This window comes from Argopecten irradians, chromosome 6 (genome assembly GCF_041381155.1).
Source record: "Argopecten irradians isolate NY chromosome 6, Ai_NY, whole genome shotgun sequence".
Lineage (NCBI taxonomy): Eukaryota > Metazoa > Mollusca > Bivalvia > Pectinida > Pectinidae > Argopecten > Argopecten irradians.
Genome location: NC_091139.1, coordinates 3184301 through 3205951, shown reverse-complemented (window position 1 = coordinate 3205951; position 21651 = coordinate 3184301). Strand labels below are relative to the sequence as shown.

Genomic DNA, 21651 nt, shown 5'->3' with positions numbered 1-21651 from the left:
TATTGACAAACAAAATTCATTGAGGCTACAATTACACAGATAACCCCTTCCGACATCATTAGCTACACCACAGGTAAAAATATTACGCATGTTTACCACTTATATATAGTAGTCTATATATGGTTGTGACGAAGGTCTATTATAAATAGCTGGTACAGGTAAACCTAACAGATATGATATCATCATGTACTGGTCAGCAACCGTCATTATATAATTACAGTAGCTTACTTGTGTTGTATTTACTAATTACAATTTTACGAAATTCCATTTAATTCATAGACTAAATCTGATTCTTTCACAAAATACTTTAAATATGACGAAAGCGGAAGCTTTTAATGCCCATAATGTGCTACATGTATATGCATGTAACTTAACCTTTCTTTTTTTATCTAGACGTCTGCGATATTTTTGTCCAGTTACGAACTTACGACACGGTTCTAATAAAAATTCAAAAGTTCAAGAAGCACGCAACATTTGCATATTGAACATGGTAATTTGCTTTCAAACCATTACTTAGTTTGATTTGAAATTATCTTAAAATTCATGTACATGTAGTAAAATTGAAATTGTTGACCATAGACGATAAAAACCATCTTGAAATTTGCTTGAGATTTTCAATTTTATCCAAGCAACTACAAACCAGCAGGTACTTAAAGCATTTGAAAACCATCAACAAAGCTTCAAAAGCCTTCTGAAAATCCAGAATTTGAAAAAAAAACACCTGAAAAAAACCCAACAAAAAACAAAAAAACACACCACTCAACTAACGTAGGTAACCAATCAAAATATAGACATTCCTTCAGCCTAGATTGGCTTGGGGATGAAAGAGGCACAAATAAAGGAGCGATATTGCGAATTCGATAGAAAAAATAGCAAGGCATCCCATCTTTACCACGAATGTCTTCATAGTAGGGCAGTTGCGGTTATTTCAAAACAAACTCCACCACAACTATGTCGTATCCATTCATTCATTATTTATTGTACACCTGATGCGTAACGTCCAGTACACGCATGATAACTGCTGTCTACTTGATCCTGACTATGTTTTCATTTACTGAAGCATGCAGACGAATATACGGGGGAAACACTCCTCTTATACTATAAAGCTTTATCGGGAATAGGTGAACAAGTCTGGCCCTATAGTTAGGGAGTTGAATTGAACCTTCTATCCTACCCATGATCGTAAAAGGTGAATTGAACCTTCTGTCCTACCCATGATCGTAAAAGGTGAATTGAACCTTCTGTCCTACCCATGATCGTAAAAGGTGAATTGAACCTTCTGTCCTACCCATGATCGTAAAAGGTGAATTGAACCTTCTGTCCTACCCATGATCGTAAAAGGTGAATTGAACCTTCTGTCCTACCCATGATCGTAAAAGGTGAATTGAACCTTCTGTCCTACCCATGATCGTAAAAGGTGAATTGAACCTTCTGTCCTACCCATGATCGTAAAAGGTGAATTGAACCTTCTGTCCTACCCATGATCGTAAAAGGTGAATTGAACCTTCTGTCCTACCCATGATCGTAAAAGGTGAATTGAACCTTCTGTCCTACCCATGATCGTAAAAGGTGAATTGAACCTTCTGTCCTACCCATGATCGTAAAAGTGAATTGAACCTTCTGTCCTACCCATGATCGTAAAAGTTGAATTGAATATCTTCTTCCCATGATGTAAAAGTATATATTAAATCTCTGTCTTTTCTCTTCTTCCTATTTTCCTTTATTACTTCCAAACGTCTCCCTTGACACCTCACCATTTTTACCTTCGCGGCAGTTGAACGCTCACACCTATGAGGAAGGCTCTGGATTCTGTCTCCTGGCCAAGACACGCCATAGTCTATATAGGTGGTGGGAGAACAAAACATGAAGCAATAGCAAGCAAGAGTGACTTCAGGAAATGAAAGTCGTGCAGAGCAAAACTAATAGTAAAAATAACCGTTTTGATTATGCGAAGTGTACATAAGTTAAGTTCTTAAATCACCATAAAAGTCTACAAAATATTGTCTTTGTAATTCATATTCACTAGTGAATTTCATTTATATATTATTGCCTTCTTCTGAGGGCACTATGGTCTTAGAGTGTTGTCGAGGGATGACATAGTACCCGAGACGGAGGCCATCACAAGACAACACAAATGATCTATTATGGCCTGGTTGAGAGGGCACTATTGCCTCAGAGTATTGTCAAGGGATGGAATAGTGCCCGAGCCGAAGGCTTGGGCACTATCCCATCATGAGACAATACTGTGAGGTAATAGTGCCCTCTCAACCAGGCCATAATGGGTTTAGTACATCACCCGGACATGAGAAATGAGGAATTGAAAGAAATGATAAAACAATTATTTACGATCACCAATAACAATTTATTTAAACAAGTGTGTTCACGTATAACGTTTAGAAATGTCATGGTCGGAGGTGTCTAGATATTTTTTTCCGGGCAGAAATCTTTGAAAATACTCAATGCATATTTCGTTGATTGCTTAGCTCAATTTACTATTTTGTTCTTTTGTAAATTCGTCAGCATTCAAGTTTCCAAACCGTGATGTTTATTTTTTGCAAAACGTCGTCCGCATACAGCTTGTTTGCCATTGAACAACGCAAATAGCGACAGTGACGTCATTTTCGTCAATATGACGTTCACAATAAAAAGCGCGCCCGGGGGCTGAGTCAATGAAAACGCGAAAAAAAGTAACGTTATGTTAGAGTGACGATAAAATTCAACCTTACTCAGTAAATTGCATTAGATTTCACAATTATAAAGAAGTAATGACGTCATTTCAAACCGTACACTTTATTTATTCACATCGATTGCAAACAGGTTACGCCTCTCATGATGATCCGGTTGTAAGCACAGTGCCCGAAGAAAATCCACATGATAAGTAAGTCCTGACCTCTTTACACCCGCTTCATTTCAAGGAAATATCAAAGTATTTGTGTAATCATTATTACCCTTTCCATTTAAGGTCAAAAGTAATTAGGACTACTCAATTGTGTACTAATTCTAGACATGGCGTCACTTTAGCACATATGTGTCGCCAGGTGTTCGTTTGTTCAAAACATTTTATTTTTGATGAAACTTAATGCGATGGCTATTTCCATTCGTATCGTGGATGATATTTGTTGAGTCTGGCAAAATACGACCCACCTTTCCACCCACCTCGATTACAGAATTTGTTTTGTTGTTCATAGAAACATGCAGTAAACAACGGGATTGACCAGAAGTCCTAATGAGATGAACTATCCATCCATATTTACACTTGATTTGCAAAGAACAGTTTTCGCAGTGATAATGATTAACATAGCATAAAAATGTTTGAAATACATATATTATCGTTCACATCAAACGTAAATCCATTTAAATCTCATAAATATTTTCTAAAAAAATCCCACCTACATTTGGTCAAGTCGAACTCCCCTTGCAGACGTTTATGCATGAGCCAAAGTTTAGCAGTACAATGTTCATCGACAATGGACGCAAAAACACGACAAATAACTCAACAGTTCGAACTAGGATTCTCACCGTTTCCTTGGAAATTACAATAAAAAATTCTCACTGCAAACGTAAAACCATATAAATCTCATATATTTTTCTGAAAAGAATAGCTAATTTTGGCCGAGGCGTACTCTTGGTCTTGCTAAAAAGGAGTTAGTTAGGCAGTTCAATGTTTATGAACAATGAACACGTGACAAATTATTCAACAGTTCGAATAAGGATTCTCGCCAATTGTATTCCATTTAGTTCCCAACAGTTGATGAAATGAACTTGTTGGTATTATCACTCTTTACATGCCGGATATCCCCGCTTCATTCGAGCAAAGATAAAAATGCGACAATGCAATAGGATTTGCTCTGGTTTGGTTCGTTTAACATCCTACAGCCAGGGTCATTTAAGGACGGCCTCGCATGTGCGCGATGTAAATTGTGATGTGTGGATGTCTCTAGAAGGTTGCTGTATCTCCTTGTGATAGCGGAACTCTTGTCCTATACAGAAATCCAATCATATAATGACAAAAAAAAAGTCACCGCCCGGACAAGAATGACGATATTAGGGTAAAGGTCGAAGTAAACTAAGGTCAAGTGCAAAGCAACACTTGTCAAGATATTTCCAAAGGTTAATAAGTTATGATCAGGCAAATATAAATCGAAGAACTAAGAGAAGAAACAGCAACACCAAACTATTTCACCTTCAATGCGATTTGGACAAAAGAAAGCATGTTATAGGATTAAGCAATTGGGAACGTATGCCTTTTCTTCTGCAGGCAGAAGAATGGCTCAGAATTCAGAGGATTACGACGCACAGTACTGAGGATTACGACGTACAGTACTGAGGATCACGACGTACAGTACTGAGGATCACGACGTACAGTACTGAGGATCACGACGTACAGTACTGAGGATCACGACGTACAGTACTGAGGATCACGACGTACAGTACTGAGGATTACGACGTACAGTACTGAGGATTACGACGTACAGTACTGAGGATCACGACGTACAGTACTGAGGATCACGACGTACAGTACTGAGGATCACGACGTACAGTACTGAGGATCACGACGTACAGTACTGAGGATCACGACGTACAGTACTGAGGATTACGACGTACAGTACTGAGGATTACGACGTACAGTACTGAGGATCACGACGTACAGTACTGAGGATCACGACGTACAGTACTGAGGATTACGACGTACAGTACTGAGGATCACGACGTACAGTACTGAGGATCACGACGTACAGTACTGAGGATCACGACGTACAGTACTGAGGATTACGACGTACAGTACTGAGAATCACGACGTACAGTACTGAGGATTACGACGTACAGTACCATATAACATGAAAACGTGTTGTGTAGAAACATCCGTTATTTTCGTGGTTGTTGTCAACGATAAATAACAGCTATTTTGGTTTATCCGTCATTAAAATCGCAGCCCAACTGGCAAGCCACGAAAGAACGGGTTCTTGAACTTCATGTTATAGTGATGTTTAGATCTATTCATACAGAATTCTATCGAAAAAACACACTTTTGTAAGGCATGTGCTGCGTATGATTATTTTAAAACTATGTTTTGCCAATCAGAAAAGAAAAATCAAACTAACTAATGCCAGATTAATTCTCTCCGCTAGGCCGCGGTCATAAATACTTACTGTATTTTCGGAGCGAAGCCTAGCGGTTAATAGAAAAACTACGGCAGACAATTCAGTCTAATGCTAGATGAGTTCCGACATGCACCCCACAGGTTGTTGAGTGCTGCTTATAGATAATATCATTCGAAATGGCAGTTTTAGAGGTCATTAACTTTAACTAGTATATCCCATGAGACGAAACCGATTTCCGAGTTAATCTAAAACGAGCTATAACCTGAACCTGTACGAAGTTATATATCAAATTTTAATTGGATTCAATCTTAACAAATGTCGCAGACTTCCTGGTTACACGGAATGTCACCAGCGAGATTCTGACTGTGATCTATAAAATAAACGTACATGGTGAGGACATAAATGTTACTAATTCGAACATGATTGTATTCGAATACACAACCTAATTTACCGACACAGCTTGGAGTTTTTCCACGTTGTATTAGGACAATAGAGACTTTAGGGAAGGTCCGCTGTATTTTTTGTTTTGTAGTTTATAAGTAGAAAATTTATTTGGAAGGTATATGTGACTCACATCTGCCATCAATTGTCACATGGTTGTGATTCATAGATCATTTCTTGTCCCTTATCAAAGAACGCTCAAACTCAAAATGTTATTAGATTGTGGCATTTTACTAGTATAGTAGCGGGAATATTGACTTCTTCAATATGCTACTTCAAGAAACATGATGTCAAAGACATCGCACAGGACACCTCAGTCTGTCACACTAGTACTGGTCATGGACAAACCAATCGTTCCATTCTCTGAATGCTAAGCGTAATAGAGGAGCATACAATACTATTGTGAAGGATTGTGATGCTATCCCACGTTTAGTAGTCGTTTACGGTGGTACAATGGAGCAAGAGATGCAAATCCAACGCCTTCAGATATCCATTATTTCTAAAGCAACGCCACATATCCAATCATAGATTCAACTGCTCATCGACATCACAACCTTTTCAGCAAGATCGCGCTGAATGAAAAGGTTCTATCCGCTGAAATAAAGGCATCAAGCATGAGTCTTACGGAACTGCAGGAACAACCGTGGGATCACAGTCCTGTCCATGTCAGGAAAGATTCTCAAAAGTCCTTCAGGAGTGGAAGTAGAAGGCAAACAACACTTAGTGCTGGTATGAGCACTAATGTTTCCTTAAGAACAGGTCACATGCAGGCCAAATTGACAGTGTTTGTACCTAGATTAGCACGTAGGTTTCCTTAAGAACAGGTCACATGCAGGCCAAATTGACAGTGTTTGTACCTAGATTAGCACGTAGGTTTCCTTAGGAACAGGTCATATGTTTGAGAGATTGCCAATCTTTGTACTGAGATGGGAACGTAGGTTTCCTTAGGAACACTTCACATCTAGGAGAGATTGCCAATCTTTGTAACGAGATGGGAACGTGGGTTTCCTTATGAACATGTCACATGTTTGATTGATTGCCAATCTTTATACCGAGATGGGAACGTAGGTTTTCTTACGAAAAGGTCACATGTTTGAGAGATTGCCAATCTTTGTACCGAGAAGGGAACGTAGGTTTCCTTTGGAACAGGTCACATGTTTCAGAGATTGTCAACCTTTGTACTGAGAAGGGAACGTAGGTTTCCTTTGGAAACTGTCATATGCAGACCACATTGCCAAGTCTTTGTGCTGATATAATGTATGAGCACGTAAGTTTAATAAGAAACAAGTCACAAGCGGCCTTTGTACTGAGATAAGCACGAAGGTTTCTTTAGAACAGGTCATATGCAGACCAGAATGACAGTCGTCAGGTCATTGAGATCGCTGTAACTATAATTGATCCCTTTATCAACTTCTTAGGCTATGAAAGGCATTTGCCAGTTTGAAAAGAGAGTCGTTGTGGAAGCTGCAAAGGTACTTCAAAGAAAACCGTTTTGTTTATCATATGAACTTACCAGAACAGAAGCTACGTAATTGCTCGTGTTTGCAAGCTGTCAGACAGATTTAAGGTGTAAACCGCAGTTCATCAGCTGAGTTTGTGGTCATTCTATGTCTGCTCTTCTTCCGTGTCGTCGACTGGATAATGAAGGTACACTCCTCACATAGTTAGACGACACCAATCTCACCGACAACCTCGCCCGTCAATCAGGTCTCTATAGTCAAAAAGATGCAGGACTAAACAAATGCAAGAGAGAACGCATGAACAGCCGGAACTCAGAGTAAGCATGAGAAAAATCAGAGCTGGTGTAATATCACTGACAGCACGCTAGTGTCCTCTTAGAAAGTGTGTTTTTTCAACAAGTGCGGTACTGGCCGAGATGTCTCAGTCAGGATTGGTAAGGACTGAGTAGCTCGGATTGTGTGTAAATAAGAACATTTGACCATCAAAGAAGATCTGAAGAAGGTTCGTCTTCAACTCCCGAGTCAGGTCGCTGGTTTATGGAAGCGAGACCCGGAGGACTACAGATAAGGAAAATAAGAACTTAGAGGCATTAAAAGCAGATTTTGTGGAAGAAGAGATTGTTAACTGGGCATACCTTCAGAAAGCCAACATGCAGAACAGTCATAATGAAGTTATACATAATGAATTAATCGGCCACCTGTCTCGGGCAAACTTGGACTGTTTTGTTGTCTACACATTCTTTAGCTGCTAGACTAAACATTTGGTCTCAATGAAAACGCAATACACTGGTGATAATTCGCGTTAAGCGAAAAGTCGGGCAAAGAAAACCAGTCTAAATGCGTTCATTGGCTTTCCAAAGTCCCTTTCATATCAAAACGATAAGCTGTTTGGCGCAATGATAGTCAACTAACGAGCGGTAATTCGAACGCCAATACCACCGATAACATTTGATTTATTTTAATTAAAATGTTTAGAAGATGAAGATGAGAGTAGTATTAACGGTAAGCTGATAACTTTTTGCTATTCTACAAAATTATCAATCTCTTTTTACACTATTAAAAGCCGTTTCGTAAAGGTAGTTACAGAATCTAAACACCCGTCATCGACAATAGCTACATGTAGAAACGCTTATAGTTCATGTATGGGTTTTCATCAACGGTCATTCGAATGGACAAAATAATACAGAGGTTTTACGTTCTAATAACACGCAAAAATAATAGAAGTGGATTCCGTGGCTTCGCCTGGTCAGGGGAGGTAACTCCGCTAATCTTCTATTCACACGGAGAGGCGACTAGGCAGTAATTGATATTTAAGCGTACAATTTATAACGGTGGAATTCGAATGGAAAATAATGATTTATTATAAATGATACCAAAATATTTTACTGTACATCAAAAAATAAAAATGAAAATTATTACATGATTTTGCAATAAGAATGGGTTACATGCAGTTTTAAATACTGTACAATAAAGCTGTAAAATTAGCCATGATGTGGATGTACATGTACTAATATTAGACTATGATTAATGTATAAAAAAATATCTGTGAATTTCAAAATCAGAAACGCACCAGCGGATTTAAAAGCAATTATAGACTAAACATTATGAACGTTGTCATGATGATGAATGATTTCTTAATTTCCTAACAGTTATTTCTTCATCTAATAGATTGTAAAATAGGATATGTTTGGGTACAAAATGCCTCTATTAGCATATCATTAACCAATACATTTCAATTAGATGATTTGATATATATATACAATGTACTGTTTGAAGAGATATTGAATGCGTTGGTATTCCCGTCCGTTGAAGCAGTTCTTGTATTGTACTTGTTTTGTAATGTATTCCATAAATGCCGCGTTCGTTAAATTCTATTTTATGATAAATCTAACAACAAAAGAAAATAGATTGGGAACCACATAGCAACACATACAACAAAACAAACTGGAAGAGAAAGAGAAAAAACAACACCGCATCATTCATCAGAGTTTAATTGCAATTCGATATCTCAATTCGCTGTCTGACGTCACATCTCACCATCGCTATTTCATCTCTCGTTAGCAACTTGTTTTTTATGCTGTTGACAATGAAGAAAGTTCTGTGACGACGACCTTGATCTAAATTATTAAAGGTCAAATCTCAACAACTGAGACATGTATTATGATTAAAATACAAACAAGGTTTTCATTACCGATTTCTTCCACGTGAATGTGGTACACGTAAGAATGTTCACAGCCAGTATCGATTCTACGCTAGGCCTATATACTTGCCTGCCCTCATATCCATTGAGGAAAACAAACACACACGTGATCTCAGCCCATTGACGTAACTGAGGTTTTTACGGTTAATAGTAACGGACGAGTCCAATAGCAGCGGGTAAGCAGCGTGAAAATGTCTCTTTATTGGCAGTGTGTTTCAACCAGAGCAGACGACACATTCGCTTGTTTCCATCATTTCCTGATGGAAAGACTGTTAAATGAACAATTTGATTTAGTTGTGCAGAGGTAAAAATGTATGTGATGTTATTTATGTAAATTGTATACCAGTGACGTTTAGTTGACCTCCACGTGTGACCCTGCAGTGGATCAGCCCACATCGAAATTGATTGGTTGGCTACATATAATAGCTGTAAGGCAGTGAGATGAGCTAGAATGACGCTCTTCCGTCTACTCAGGACGGCGACGAACACAGTTAGAAAATATCATAAAACTGCAACAACGTCGCAGAATTTCTACACAGTTATTTTTTACACTCTTCGAACATTTTGAAAGCATTGTCAAAGAAAAATTAACATGGAAAACAGAGAATCTATGGATTTTAATTTTGCGAAAACTAACAGAAGTTCAGCCGCAAATTGCACTCGTTTGCTTATTTGTCCGACTACGGGAGGAAGTTTTGAGTTGAACTTGCCTGCGCATGAAACTGTTAATGGACTGAAAAATGCAATTTCTAGAAAGTTGAAAATTCCACAGGCCAAGATCAATTTACTTTATAAAGACAGGTGAGTGGCTGCTTTTTATTGTCTCGTTTTCTTTGTTTCATTTTCTCTTTCACGCTCGAAACTTGCATGCGCTCTCATCCCATGCAGTGCGCCCCATTGACGTAGATACATAACTTAGCTCGGGCAGGTCGAGTTCGGAGATCAAAGGAATGAGTTAGGCATGCACGAGTTATCTACAATCATTGCCTTTGTCTTAAGATAATTAATATTCATTATCATGCATAACTTAATAAGTTTCTATTAAAGTAATTGTTGTTATAAATTAATTGATGCTATAATTATATCAGATACAAAACTCCAATATTTTTAAATGTAATATAATATTGCAAAAAGTTTAACAAAGTATAAAGTATGTATACATATTTGTGGCAAAGTAATGAGTAAATCGTGAACATTGTATAGATATGTACATTGTTACAAAATTAGATAATTAGTATCGCACGTTGCTTTATGAAACCCAGTTCTTTATCGGTCTAGAAGATAACGACGGCTTTTTCCGGCATTCCTATCTAAATTAGACACTACTTTCAGTCATGAGTTACACAATTATAAATTACGTATAGGTGTATACGATTTCTGGTATGCTTTTGTGCAATGTTTTCTAAGTAGGTCACTAGAGCATTGCTGCTTTGAACTGACAGTCACGTGCTTTAGTTGAATACACGGAACGTTTATTTCCAAATAACCTGCCCATAGTTTATCAACTTTACACAGGTGTATAGACCGCCTACACAATTCTGAAATAGATATATAACATGTACATTACTGAAAGATTCGGGTCAACACCATGTCACACATTATAGACAGGTACAAGAAAGTATTTCATCACCTGAAGCTTGACCTACATTTCTCGGTAATTACACCTACTCAGACGGCCAATGGTATCTACTGCGTGGGACTTAATCATAAAGAGATATCATTAATATGTGTATCTAATACACCGTATTTCACAATAGGTGTATTTGTGTATATGGTGTGGTATGATTGCCTGAGGGTAGAAGGTGTACATGTATGGCCTTAATGTTAACTGACTGCAGGTCACCCAAGTTTTAATGATACGCTCCATAATTGTGGTTTCCTAGCAACAACAATAACTCTCAGGTGTTTTATAGGAGATTCTGGGTCATTGGATTTTGTGAAACTGAATGTGTTGTCTCTTTAGGATATAGCAGTTGTGATAAAAACTAGAGAAAATCACTGAATTTTCATGGAGAGTAGCATGTACCACCTGGTCCCATTTTAGTAGATAAACTCCGGCTATAAATCTGACCTATACATACAGGTGTTGGTTGACCTTTCAATGGGCCCATATGAAGCTCTCAAATTCACATTCTCTTAAATCAATAAGGCTTAACATGCTGATTTCTCCCGATTGTGTAATCTTTGTAACCTAAGTAGACATTTCTTATTACGAAATATTCTTTATAATAATACAGGTGAAAAAAGGGGGTGTAGATTGTGTTTGCATAATGGTGCTTATAAGAGGAAAATTCACATTTTGTGACAAAAAGATAACTGTTCATCAATATGTACATTTTTGCTAGTGTTTTACCTGTTCTTAGACTAATTACAATAATTGGAGATTTAGATTTTCGCTGAGACTAATTTCTCTCCAGGTAAACATGCATAGTTGACAGTTGGTAGTAGACTAAAGGTTACACCCTTGTGCACACGGAGTGCACTACGTTTAGACTACAGGTAGACACGGAGTGCACGAGGTTTAGACTACAGGTAGACACGGAGTGCACGAGGTTTAGACTACAGGTAGACACGGAGTGCACAAGATTTAGACTACAGGTAGACACGGAGTGCACTACGTGTGAACACGGTGTCCACTACACGTGGACATCGTGTCCAGGTACATTGAGACCTAGACAGACAAGGTGATGTGATACAGTTAGGGATCGGGGAAGAATAAGTTCTTCAATTTGAAATAATACATAATTATAATTTTTAAGTGTTTATTTTTCTTAAATTACAACATCTACAATTTAATGTACAGTATTTATAACTATATAATACGATATTTTTTTTAGTATACATGAATAAAACCTTTTCACTGAAAAAGTAATAAAAATTAATTTATATTCATTAAGTATATGTCTATTTAATTTTATATCAGTAATTTCCGTTTCATATCTTAAAGTGTCTATATTACGTTTTCAAAAGTCAATGTTTTATGGGTAAATTGCATTAAATATATATATATACATCATTTACATGAAATAGTAAATACAAGCATTTTCACAAGTCAAAAACAACTTTGAATTGCAGCAAAAACCAGTCCTAATGTGCTTTTGAGACACTTTTTCTTTATAATAAGCTATCAGTAATACAATCATATACCGGGTAATACATAGCTTTTAAATAAAAAGATTTGGTGCCTATCAATCCGTTTTCTAGCGATACTCTTGTAGATCGTCTTTCATTAAAATATATACACTTTTATGATATTTTTCTTGCTATTTTAAGTTATAAAAGTATTGTACGTAAAAATAGCTTAATTACATATTCTTTGATCATGCAGAATTAAATCCACTTCAAACTATATGACGTCCTCCACTAATTGGTGGCTAGTCTACCTACAAGTACCCAATTCAGCTTGTTTTGATTCTTAATTACCGGTACACACAATATGTTTATGATCCCAACCCCGCAAGTTATCTTGACCGTATATTGCGTCATGGTCCAATAATTATAACTTGTCAAGCATACAGGTAAGCCACAGTATCCAGCTATACAGGTGCCTCAAGGTGACCATCGATAGATGGCCAGAGGGCAGAATCGTTGCCTTCTGTGTTTGCACGGCTCTATGAGAATGGGGGGCAATAAAAGATTATATTATCTATATATAATACATGTATGTGATTTTAGAATTGTTTCTATGGAAGTTTGTTAAGACAACTTACTAAACAAATATACTTTACCGTTTAAAAATCATATAGGTTCATGAGTTTGAAAAACACATAAGTACCATTCTTATTAGATACATGTACAAGCTTGTTGTAGAGCCTGGGTAAACATGTACACACCCCGTTTCCGGGGGGGGGGGGGGGGGGGGTAGATTGGTATGAGGTAAAAACTAGTATAGCTGGCAAAACATCTAGTAAGTGATGCTGAATACACCTCAATTATTGTAATGACAGGCAGCCGTGAAGTGGAGCTGACGGGAGCTGTACAATGCGTAAATCAAGCATGTCTGTCACAACCTTGAATTTACCAATAATACATGTATATATTATAATCAAAATTAATTTAGATAAGGTACTTATTCAACATTGTTATATGGTATTTTATATACATAGTCATGATAATCAGGTTTCTGATATATGTAAAAAGCCAGTGTAAAAAAATAAATTAATGAAAAGATATTGGATGAAGTATGATATTCCAATAATCTTGAAATAAATGTTTTAGTTAATTATACACTTGGTATTAAGATTATTTTTAATTTCAATATATAAAGCTTCATTATCAAATAAATTTAAATGCACTACCAGTTTAAAAACACATATCCCTATTGACTAGCATTGTTGTTGTATAACTGTACGTATTTGTGTGATGAGTACAATGTATGTATGTAGAGAGGCTGCCACCTAAGTACAGCATGCTATAAATGGATCTCCTGGGGTTGGGATAAGGTACTACATGTATACAGGTGTTGTTAGTCTGTGATACACTTGACTGAACATAGAAGGGTGCCCAAAGAAGGCCCCAGGCTCCTGGCCCCACTCTGACAAATGTTAGGTAATTTAGATTATCATATCCGTGTGGTTGATGGAACAGTATGAAGTCCAAGTGACCATGGCAACTGCAGTCCTAGCCTAGGGGTCTACCTTTCGAGCAGGCAAATTTTAAGTGTACAATATAGTACATGTATGGATCACACATTGTTATCAAAGTTTCTAGAATTAAAATAATTGTGACAAATTCAGAATCTAATCAAGGATATAGGTCCTTGATATAATCAACAACTATGAATCTACAGTTTAAATGGGTAGAAGTTGGATTTATTTTGACTCTGTCTGTTTGATTTGTTATTAGGCATGTGACCTACACTTTAGCGACGGTCCTTTGAACAGTGTTGATGCCCACGAGCAGCCACATGCCCGATACTAAATGTTTGCTTTCTTAAGCCAGTGCTTACAGGTTCCTCAATCTGTTGACACAATAACATGTAATTTCTAATGCCGATTTTAACGTCTATGAACGATTTCTCATTTTTCCAATGCTTTGCAACGCGCTAGGTTCCTTGAAGCAAATGTATACGTATTATACATTTGACAGGATTAAAACTATTTCGCGCACCTTGCCGTTTAGAAAACTATATTCCATAAATACATAGTTAAAATTGATGAAGAATTTAATTTGTTTATGTTTATATGTCCTTGCTTTTATTATGCCCATCAATATATTCTTTTTAATCAAAATATTTTGCCGATCAAAATATCTCTTTGGCGACGATATGCTTAGACTGAAAATCTTACTCCACGCAAGGTTCATCACTTTATGCGTTCGAAAAAGAATTTCATTTTTAAACTACATATCACTAGCTAAGAAAAATAGTTTTTACTGGGAAAAGGCTATCCATTGATGAGACATAACCAGAACGTGGTTTACCGTACGCAGTTAATTTGCAACGCAGTTAATTTGCTTTTATAACTTCTAATAAACGTCCTTATTTATAAATTAAAATATATGACAATATATATTGATACGTTTTACTTTCTATTTATCTATTCAAATAAATATTACAGTACGAACGATTTCCAGTAATTAACGGCAACTTTTATGTTGCAATAAATATTATGTTTCTGATCGCAATAAATATTTCTATCTGTCAAAGTCCATATAGACTGCAGAATAAAAACATATTTGCTCATATCTCTGTGGCACAGGATCTAGTCTGTCTGTGGTCTGGATGTAGTGGACATTTTACCTGGACACAATGTCCGCCTGTAGTGGACACCGTGTTCACACGTAGTGCACTCCGTGTCTACCTGTAGTCTAAATCTTGTGCACTCCGTGTCTACCTGTAGTCTAAACCTCGTGCACTCCGTGTCTACCTGTAGTCTAAACCTCGTGCACTCCGTGTCTACCTGTAGTCTAAACCTCGTGCACTCCGTGTCCACTCGTAGTTCACACCGTGTGCACAATGTGTAACCTTTAGTCTACTACCAACTGTAATTGACATTTAAGGTAGCAGAATCACCCAGATATGATTTCCAGTTGACAGGGAAATATCAAGTGGATTCATGGCCTTTAACTTATTGCTTCAATAAGAAATGTCATATTAACTATCAAATCAGCACCATACTAAATAGACTTTACACTTAAAAATCTTAATGTATATCCTGCTTGTACTTCCTGGTTGGTTGTGTGTCACCTCGGACTTGTATAACTCAACCTTTCTACAACATCGCTTTTATTGGTAAGATTAGTCAAGCATTCAAAGGACTTGAATATCTGATTGTAGAAACAGGATTTAGCTGTGCTTATTATTGTTTAAAACAAACATTACCTGTTTTTTTTTTTTTTTTCAAGTGACTTTCAATTTTTTTTTAACGGTCTGAGGTGATATTTGGACCGACATTTATCACAAGGCATCCAGTTGACTCTTGAGTTTTAGGAATTTCCAACATTGTTATTTTTTTTTATCTTGAATGATTGGAGGGGTCAAAACAAAAGGTTAAATGGAAAAGTCCACACAAAAGTTATGAAGATACATCATGTCTTAACTTTATGAGTCATATCACATTTGACATAATATAAATGTCAAATGGATGCCCTTTATTTATTAACAATAGAATCAATATACATCTAGCATGTTATTAAATCATGCAGAAATGCATATATCACATCCTTTATCATTGTGTCGTGTATAGGTGTAGACTGGAATGTTTTCAAAAAAAATAAAAGAAAATAAAAGAAACAATAAATATCAGAGGACGAGATGGGACAGGATGTACAGCCTATATCATTGGTTAGACTGAAATATCAGAGGACGAGATGGGACAGGATGTACAGCCTATATCATTGGTTAGACTGAAATATGGGAGGACGAGATGGGACAGGATGTACAGCCTATATCATTGGTTAGACTGAAATATCGGAGGACGAGATGGGACAGGATGTACAGCCTATATCATTGGTTAGACTGAAATATCAGAGGACGAGATGGGACAGGATGTACAGCCTATATCATTGGTTAGACTGAAATATCAGAGGACGAGATGGGACAGGATGTACAGCCTATATCATTGGTTAGACTGAAATATCAGAGTACGAGATGGGACAGGATGTACAGCCTATATCATTGGTTAGACTGAAATATGGGAGGACGAGATGGGACAGGATGTACAGCCTATATCATTGGTTAGACTGAAATATCAGAGGACGAGATGGGACAGGATGTACAGCCTATATCATTGGTTAGACTGAAATATGGGAGGACGAGATGGGACAGGATGTACAGCCTATATCATTGGTTAGACTGATATATCAGAGGACGAGATGGGACAGGATGTACAGCCTATATAATTGGTTAGACTGAAATATCGGAGGACGAGATTGGACAGGATGTACAGCCTATATCATTGGTTAGACTGAAATATCGGAGGACGAGATGGGACAGGATGTACAGCGCCTATATCATTGGTTAGACTGAAATATCAGAGGACGAGATGGGACAGGATGTACAGCGCCTATATCATTGGTTAGACTGAAATATCGGAGGACGAGATGGGACAGGATGTACAGCCTATATCATTGGTTAGACTGAAATATCGGAGGACGAGATGGGACAGGATGTACAGCCTATATCATTGGTTAGACTGAAATATCAGAGTACGAGATGGGACAGGATGTACAGCCTATATCATTGGTTAGACTGAAATATCAGAGTACGAGATGGGACAGGATGTACAGCCTATATCATTGGTTAGACTGAAATATCGGAGGACGAGATGGGACAGGATGTACAGCCTATATCATTGGTTAGACTGAAATATCGGAGGACGAGATGGGACAGGATGTACAGCCTATATCATTGGTTAGACTGAAATATCAGAGTACGAGATGGGACAGGATGTACAGCCTATATCATTGGTTAGACTGAAATATCGGAGGACGAGATGGGACAGGATGTACAGCCTATATCATTGGTTAGACTGAAATATCGGAGGACGAGATGGGACAGGATGTACAGCCTATATCATTGGTTAGACTGAAATATCGGAGGACGAGATGGGACAGGATGTACAGCCTATATCATTGGTTAGACTGAAATATCAGAGGACGAGATGGGACAGGATGTACAGCCTATATCATTGGTTAGACTGAAATATGGGAGGACGAGATGGGACAGGATGTACAGCCTATATCATTGGTTAGACTGAAATATCGGAGGACGAGATGGGACAGGATGTACAGCCTATATCATTGGTTAGACTGAAATATCAGAGTACGAGATGGGACAGGATGTACAGCCTATATCATTGGTTAGACTGAAATATCGGAGGACAAGATGGGACAGGATGTACAGCTATATAATTGGTTAGACTGAAATATCGGAGGACGAGATGGGACAGGATGTACAGCCTATATAATTGGTTAGACTGAAATATTGGAGGACGAGATGGGACAGGATGTACAGCCTATATAATTGGTTAGACTAGAATATCGGAGGACGAGATGGGACAGGATGTACAGCCTATATCATTGGTTAGACTGAAATATCAGAGTACGAGATGGGACAGGATGTACAGCCTATATCATTGGTTAGACTGAAATATCAGAGGACGAGATGGGACAGGATGTACAGCCTATATCATTGGTTAGACTGAAATATCAGAGGACGAGATGGGACAGGATGTACAGCCTATATCATTGGTTAGACTGAAATATCAGAGGACGAGATGGGACAGGATGTACAGCCTATATAATTGGTTAGACTGAAATATCGGAGGACGAGATTGGACAGGATGTACAGCCTATATCATTGGTTAGACTGAAATATCAGAGGACGAGATGGGACAGGATGTACAGCCTATATAATTGGTTAGACTGATATATGGGAGGACGAGATTGGACAGGATGTACAGCCTATATCATTGGTTAGACTGAAATATCAGAGGACGAGATGGGACAGGATGTACAGCCTATATCATTGGTTAGACTGAAATATGGGAGGACGAGATGGGACAGGATGTACAGCCTATATCATTGGTTAGACTGAAATATCAGAGGACGAGATGGGACAGGATGTACAGCCTATATCATTGGTTAGACTGAAATATGGGAGGACGAGATTGGACAGGATGTACAGCCTATATAATTGGTTAGACTGAAATATCAGAGTACGAGATGGGACAGGATGTACAGCCTATATCATTGGTTAGACTGATATATCAGAGGACGAGATGGGACAGGATGTACAGCCTATATAATTGGTTAGACTGAAATATCAGAGGACGAGATTGGACAGGATGTACAGCCTATATCATTGGTTAGACTGAAATATCGGAGGACGAGATGGGACAGGATGTACAGCCTATATCATTGGTTAGACTGAAATATCAGAGGACGAGATGGGACAGGATGTACAGCCTATATCATTGGTTAGACTGATATATCAGAGGACGAGATGGGACAGGATGTACAGCCTATATCATTGGTTAGACTGAAATATCAGAGGACGAGATGGGACAGGATGTACAGCCTATATCATTGGTTAGACTGAAATATCAGAGGACGAGATGGGACAGGATGTACAGCCTATATCATTGGTTAGACTGAAATATCGGAGGACGAGATGGGACAGGATGTACAGCCTATATAATTGGTTAGACTGAAATTTGGAGGACGAGATGGGACAGGATGTACAGCCTATATAATTGGTTAGACTAGAATATCGGAGGACGAGATGGGACAGGATGTACAGCCTATATCATTGGTTAGACTGAAATATCAGAGTACGAGATGGGACAGGATGTACAGCCTATATCATTGGTTAGACTGAAATATCGGAGGACGAGATGGGACAGGATGTACAGCCTATATCATTGGTTAGACTGAAATATCAGAGGACGAGATGGGACAGGATGTACAGCCTATATCATTGGTTAGACTGAAATATCAGAGGACGAGATTGGACAGGATGTACAGCCTATATCATTGGTTAGACTGAAATATGGGAGGACGAGATTGGACAGGATGTACAGCCTATATAATTGGTTAGACTGAAATATTGGAGGACGAGATGGGACAGGATGTACAGCCTATATCATTGGTTAGACTGAAATATCAGAGGACGAGATGGGACAGGATGTACAGCCTATATAATTGGTTAGACTGATATATGGGAGGACGAGATTGGACAGGATGTACAGCCTATATCATTGGTTAGACTAGAATATCGGAGGACGAGATGGGACAGGATGTACAGCCTATATACCATTGGTTAGACTAGAATATCGGAGGACGAGATGGGACAGGATGTACAGCCTATATCATTGGTTAGACTGAAATATGGGAGGACGAGATGGGACAGGATGTACAGCCTATATCATTGGTTAGACTGAAATATGGGAGGACGAGATGGGACAGGATGTACAGCCTATATCATTGGTTAGACTGAAATATGGGAGGACGAGATGGGACAGGATGTACAGCCTATATAATTGGTTAGACTAGAATATCGGAGGACGAGATGGGACAGGATGTACAGCCTATATCATTGGTTAGACTGAAATATCAGAGGACGAGATGGGACAGGATGTACAGCCTATATCATTGGTTAGACTGAAATATGGGAGGACGAGATGGGACAGGATGTACAGCCTATATCATTGGTTAGACTGAAATATCAGAGGACGAGATGGGACAGGATGTACAGCCTATATCATTGGTTAGACTGAAATATCAGAGGATGAGATTGGACAGGATGTACAGCCTATATCATTGGTTAGACTGAAATATCGGAGGACGAGATGGGACAGGATGTACAGCCTATATAATTGGTTAGACTGAAATATCAGAGTACGAGATGGGACAGGATGTACAGCCTATATCATTGGTTAGACTGAAATATCAGAGGACGAGATGGGACAGGATGTACAGCCTATATAATTGGTTAGACTGAAATATCGGAGGACGAGATTGGACAGGATGTACAGCCTATATAATTGGTTAGACTGAAATATCAGAGTACGAGATGGGACAGGATGTACAGCCTATATCATTGGTTAGACTGAAATATCAGAGGACGAGATGGGACAGGATGTACAGCCTATATCATTGGTTAGACTGAAATATGGGAGGACGAGATGGGACAGGATGTACAGCCTATATCATTGGTTAGACTGAAATATCGGAGGACGAGATGGGACAGGATGTACAGCCTATATCATTGGTTAGACTGAAATATCGGAGGACAAGATGGGACAGGATGTACAGCCTATATCATTGGTTAGACTGAAATATCAGAGTACGAGATGGGACAGGATGTACAGCCTATATCATTGGTTAGACTGAAATATCAGAGGACGAGATGGGACAGGATGTACAGCCTTATATCATTGGTTAGACTGAAATATGGGAGGACGAGATGGGACAGGATGTACAGCCTATATCATTGGTTAGACTGAAATATGGGAGGACGAGATGGGACAGGATGTACAGCCTATATCATTGGTTAGACTGAAATATGGGAGGACGAGATGGGACAGGATGTACAGCCTATATCATTGGTTAGACTGAAATATCAGAGGACGAGATGGGACAGGATGTACAGCCTATATCATTGGTTAGACTGAAATATCAGAGTACGAGATGGGACAGGATGTACAGCCTATATCATTGGTTAGACTGAAATATCAGAGGACGAGATGGGACAGGATGTACAGCCTATATCATTGGTTAGACTGAAATATCGGAGGACGAGATGGGACAGGATGTACAGCCTATATCATTGGTTAGACTGAAATATCGGAGGACGAGATGGGACAGGATGTACAGCCTATATCATTGGTTAGACTGAAATATCAGAGGACGAGATGGGACAGGATGTACAGCCTATATCATTGGTTAGACTGAAATATCGGAGGACGAGATGGGACAGGATGTACAGCCTATATCATTGGTTAGACTGAAATATCAGAGGACGAGATGGGACAGGATGTACAGCCTATATATGATTGGTTAGCTGTATACCTTCTCATTTTATTGTGTATAGCGATGTACAGTTACTGCTTTGTCATTCTATCCGTCCAACCTCAAACTGGCCATCAGTCTCTATAATAATGGAAATATTAAAAATTGGCTTTACTATTTTTGTCTCTACTACATGTCTGATTCTTCTTAACTTTCAAACTATAGAGGGAGATAATCTAGTATAGAACTCTGCTGAGAAAGTTTTATCAACAACTTAGGGTCTGGTGTCCTGTCTAGTCCATCCTTTTTGAGCATAATTGTGTTGAAAGATATTTAAAAGTAGGATACTGGAACTCAGCATTTGTATCTTTGCAATGTCATAAGGTGGTGGTCAGTATATGTGTATAGATTAGGAAATCCAATTTCTGCCTGATGCAAGCATTGTATGATCATAAAAGATGACCAGATTTTGTCAGCTTGTGAGAATGGAGTGTGT

General features: G+C 38.3%; 1 protein-coding gene across 1 annotated transcript in view; it reads left to right on the top strand.

Moving 5' to 3' along the window:
- The first annotated feature begins 9628 nt into the window (after positions 1-9628).
- LOC138324735 (midnolin-B-like) overlaps positions 9629-21651 on the top strand; it is a 38664-nt gene continuing 26641 nt past the window's right edge. The window contains exon 1 of the mRNA XM_069269847.1: positions 9629-10004. Coding sequence (XP_069125948.1) covers positions 9796-10004 — 209 coding nt within the window. The 5' untranslated portion in view covers positions 9629-9795. The remainder of the gene's footprint in view (positions 10005-21651) is intronic.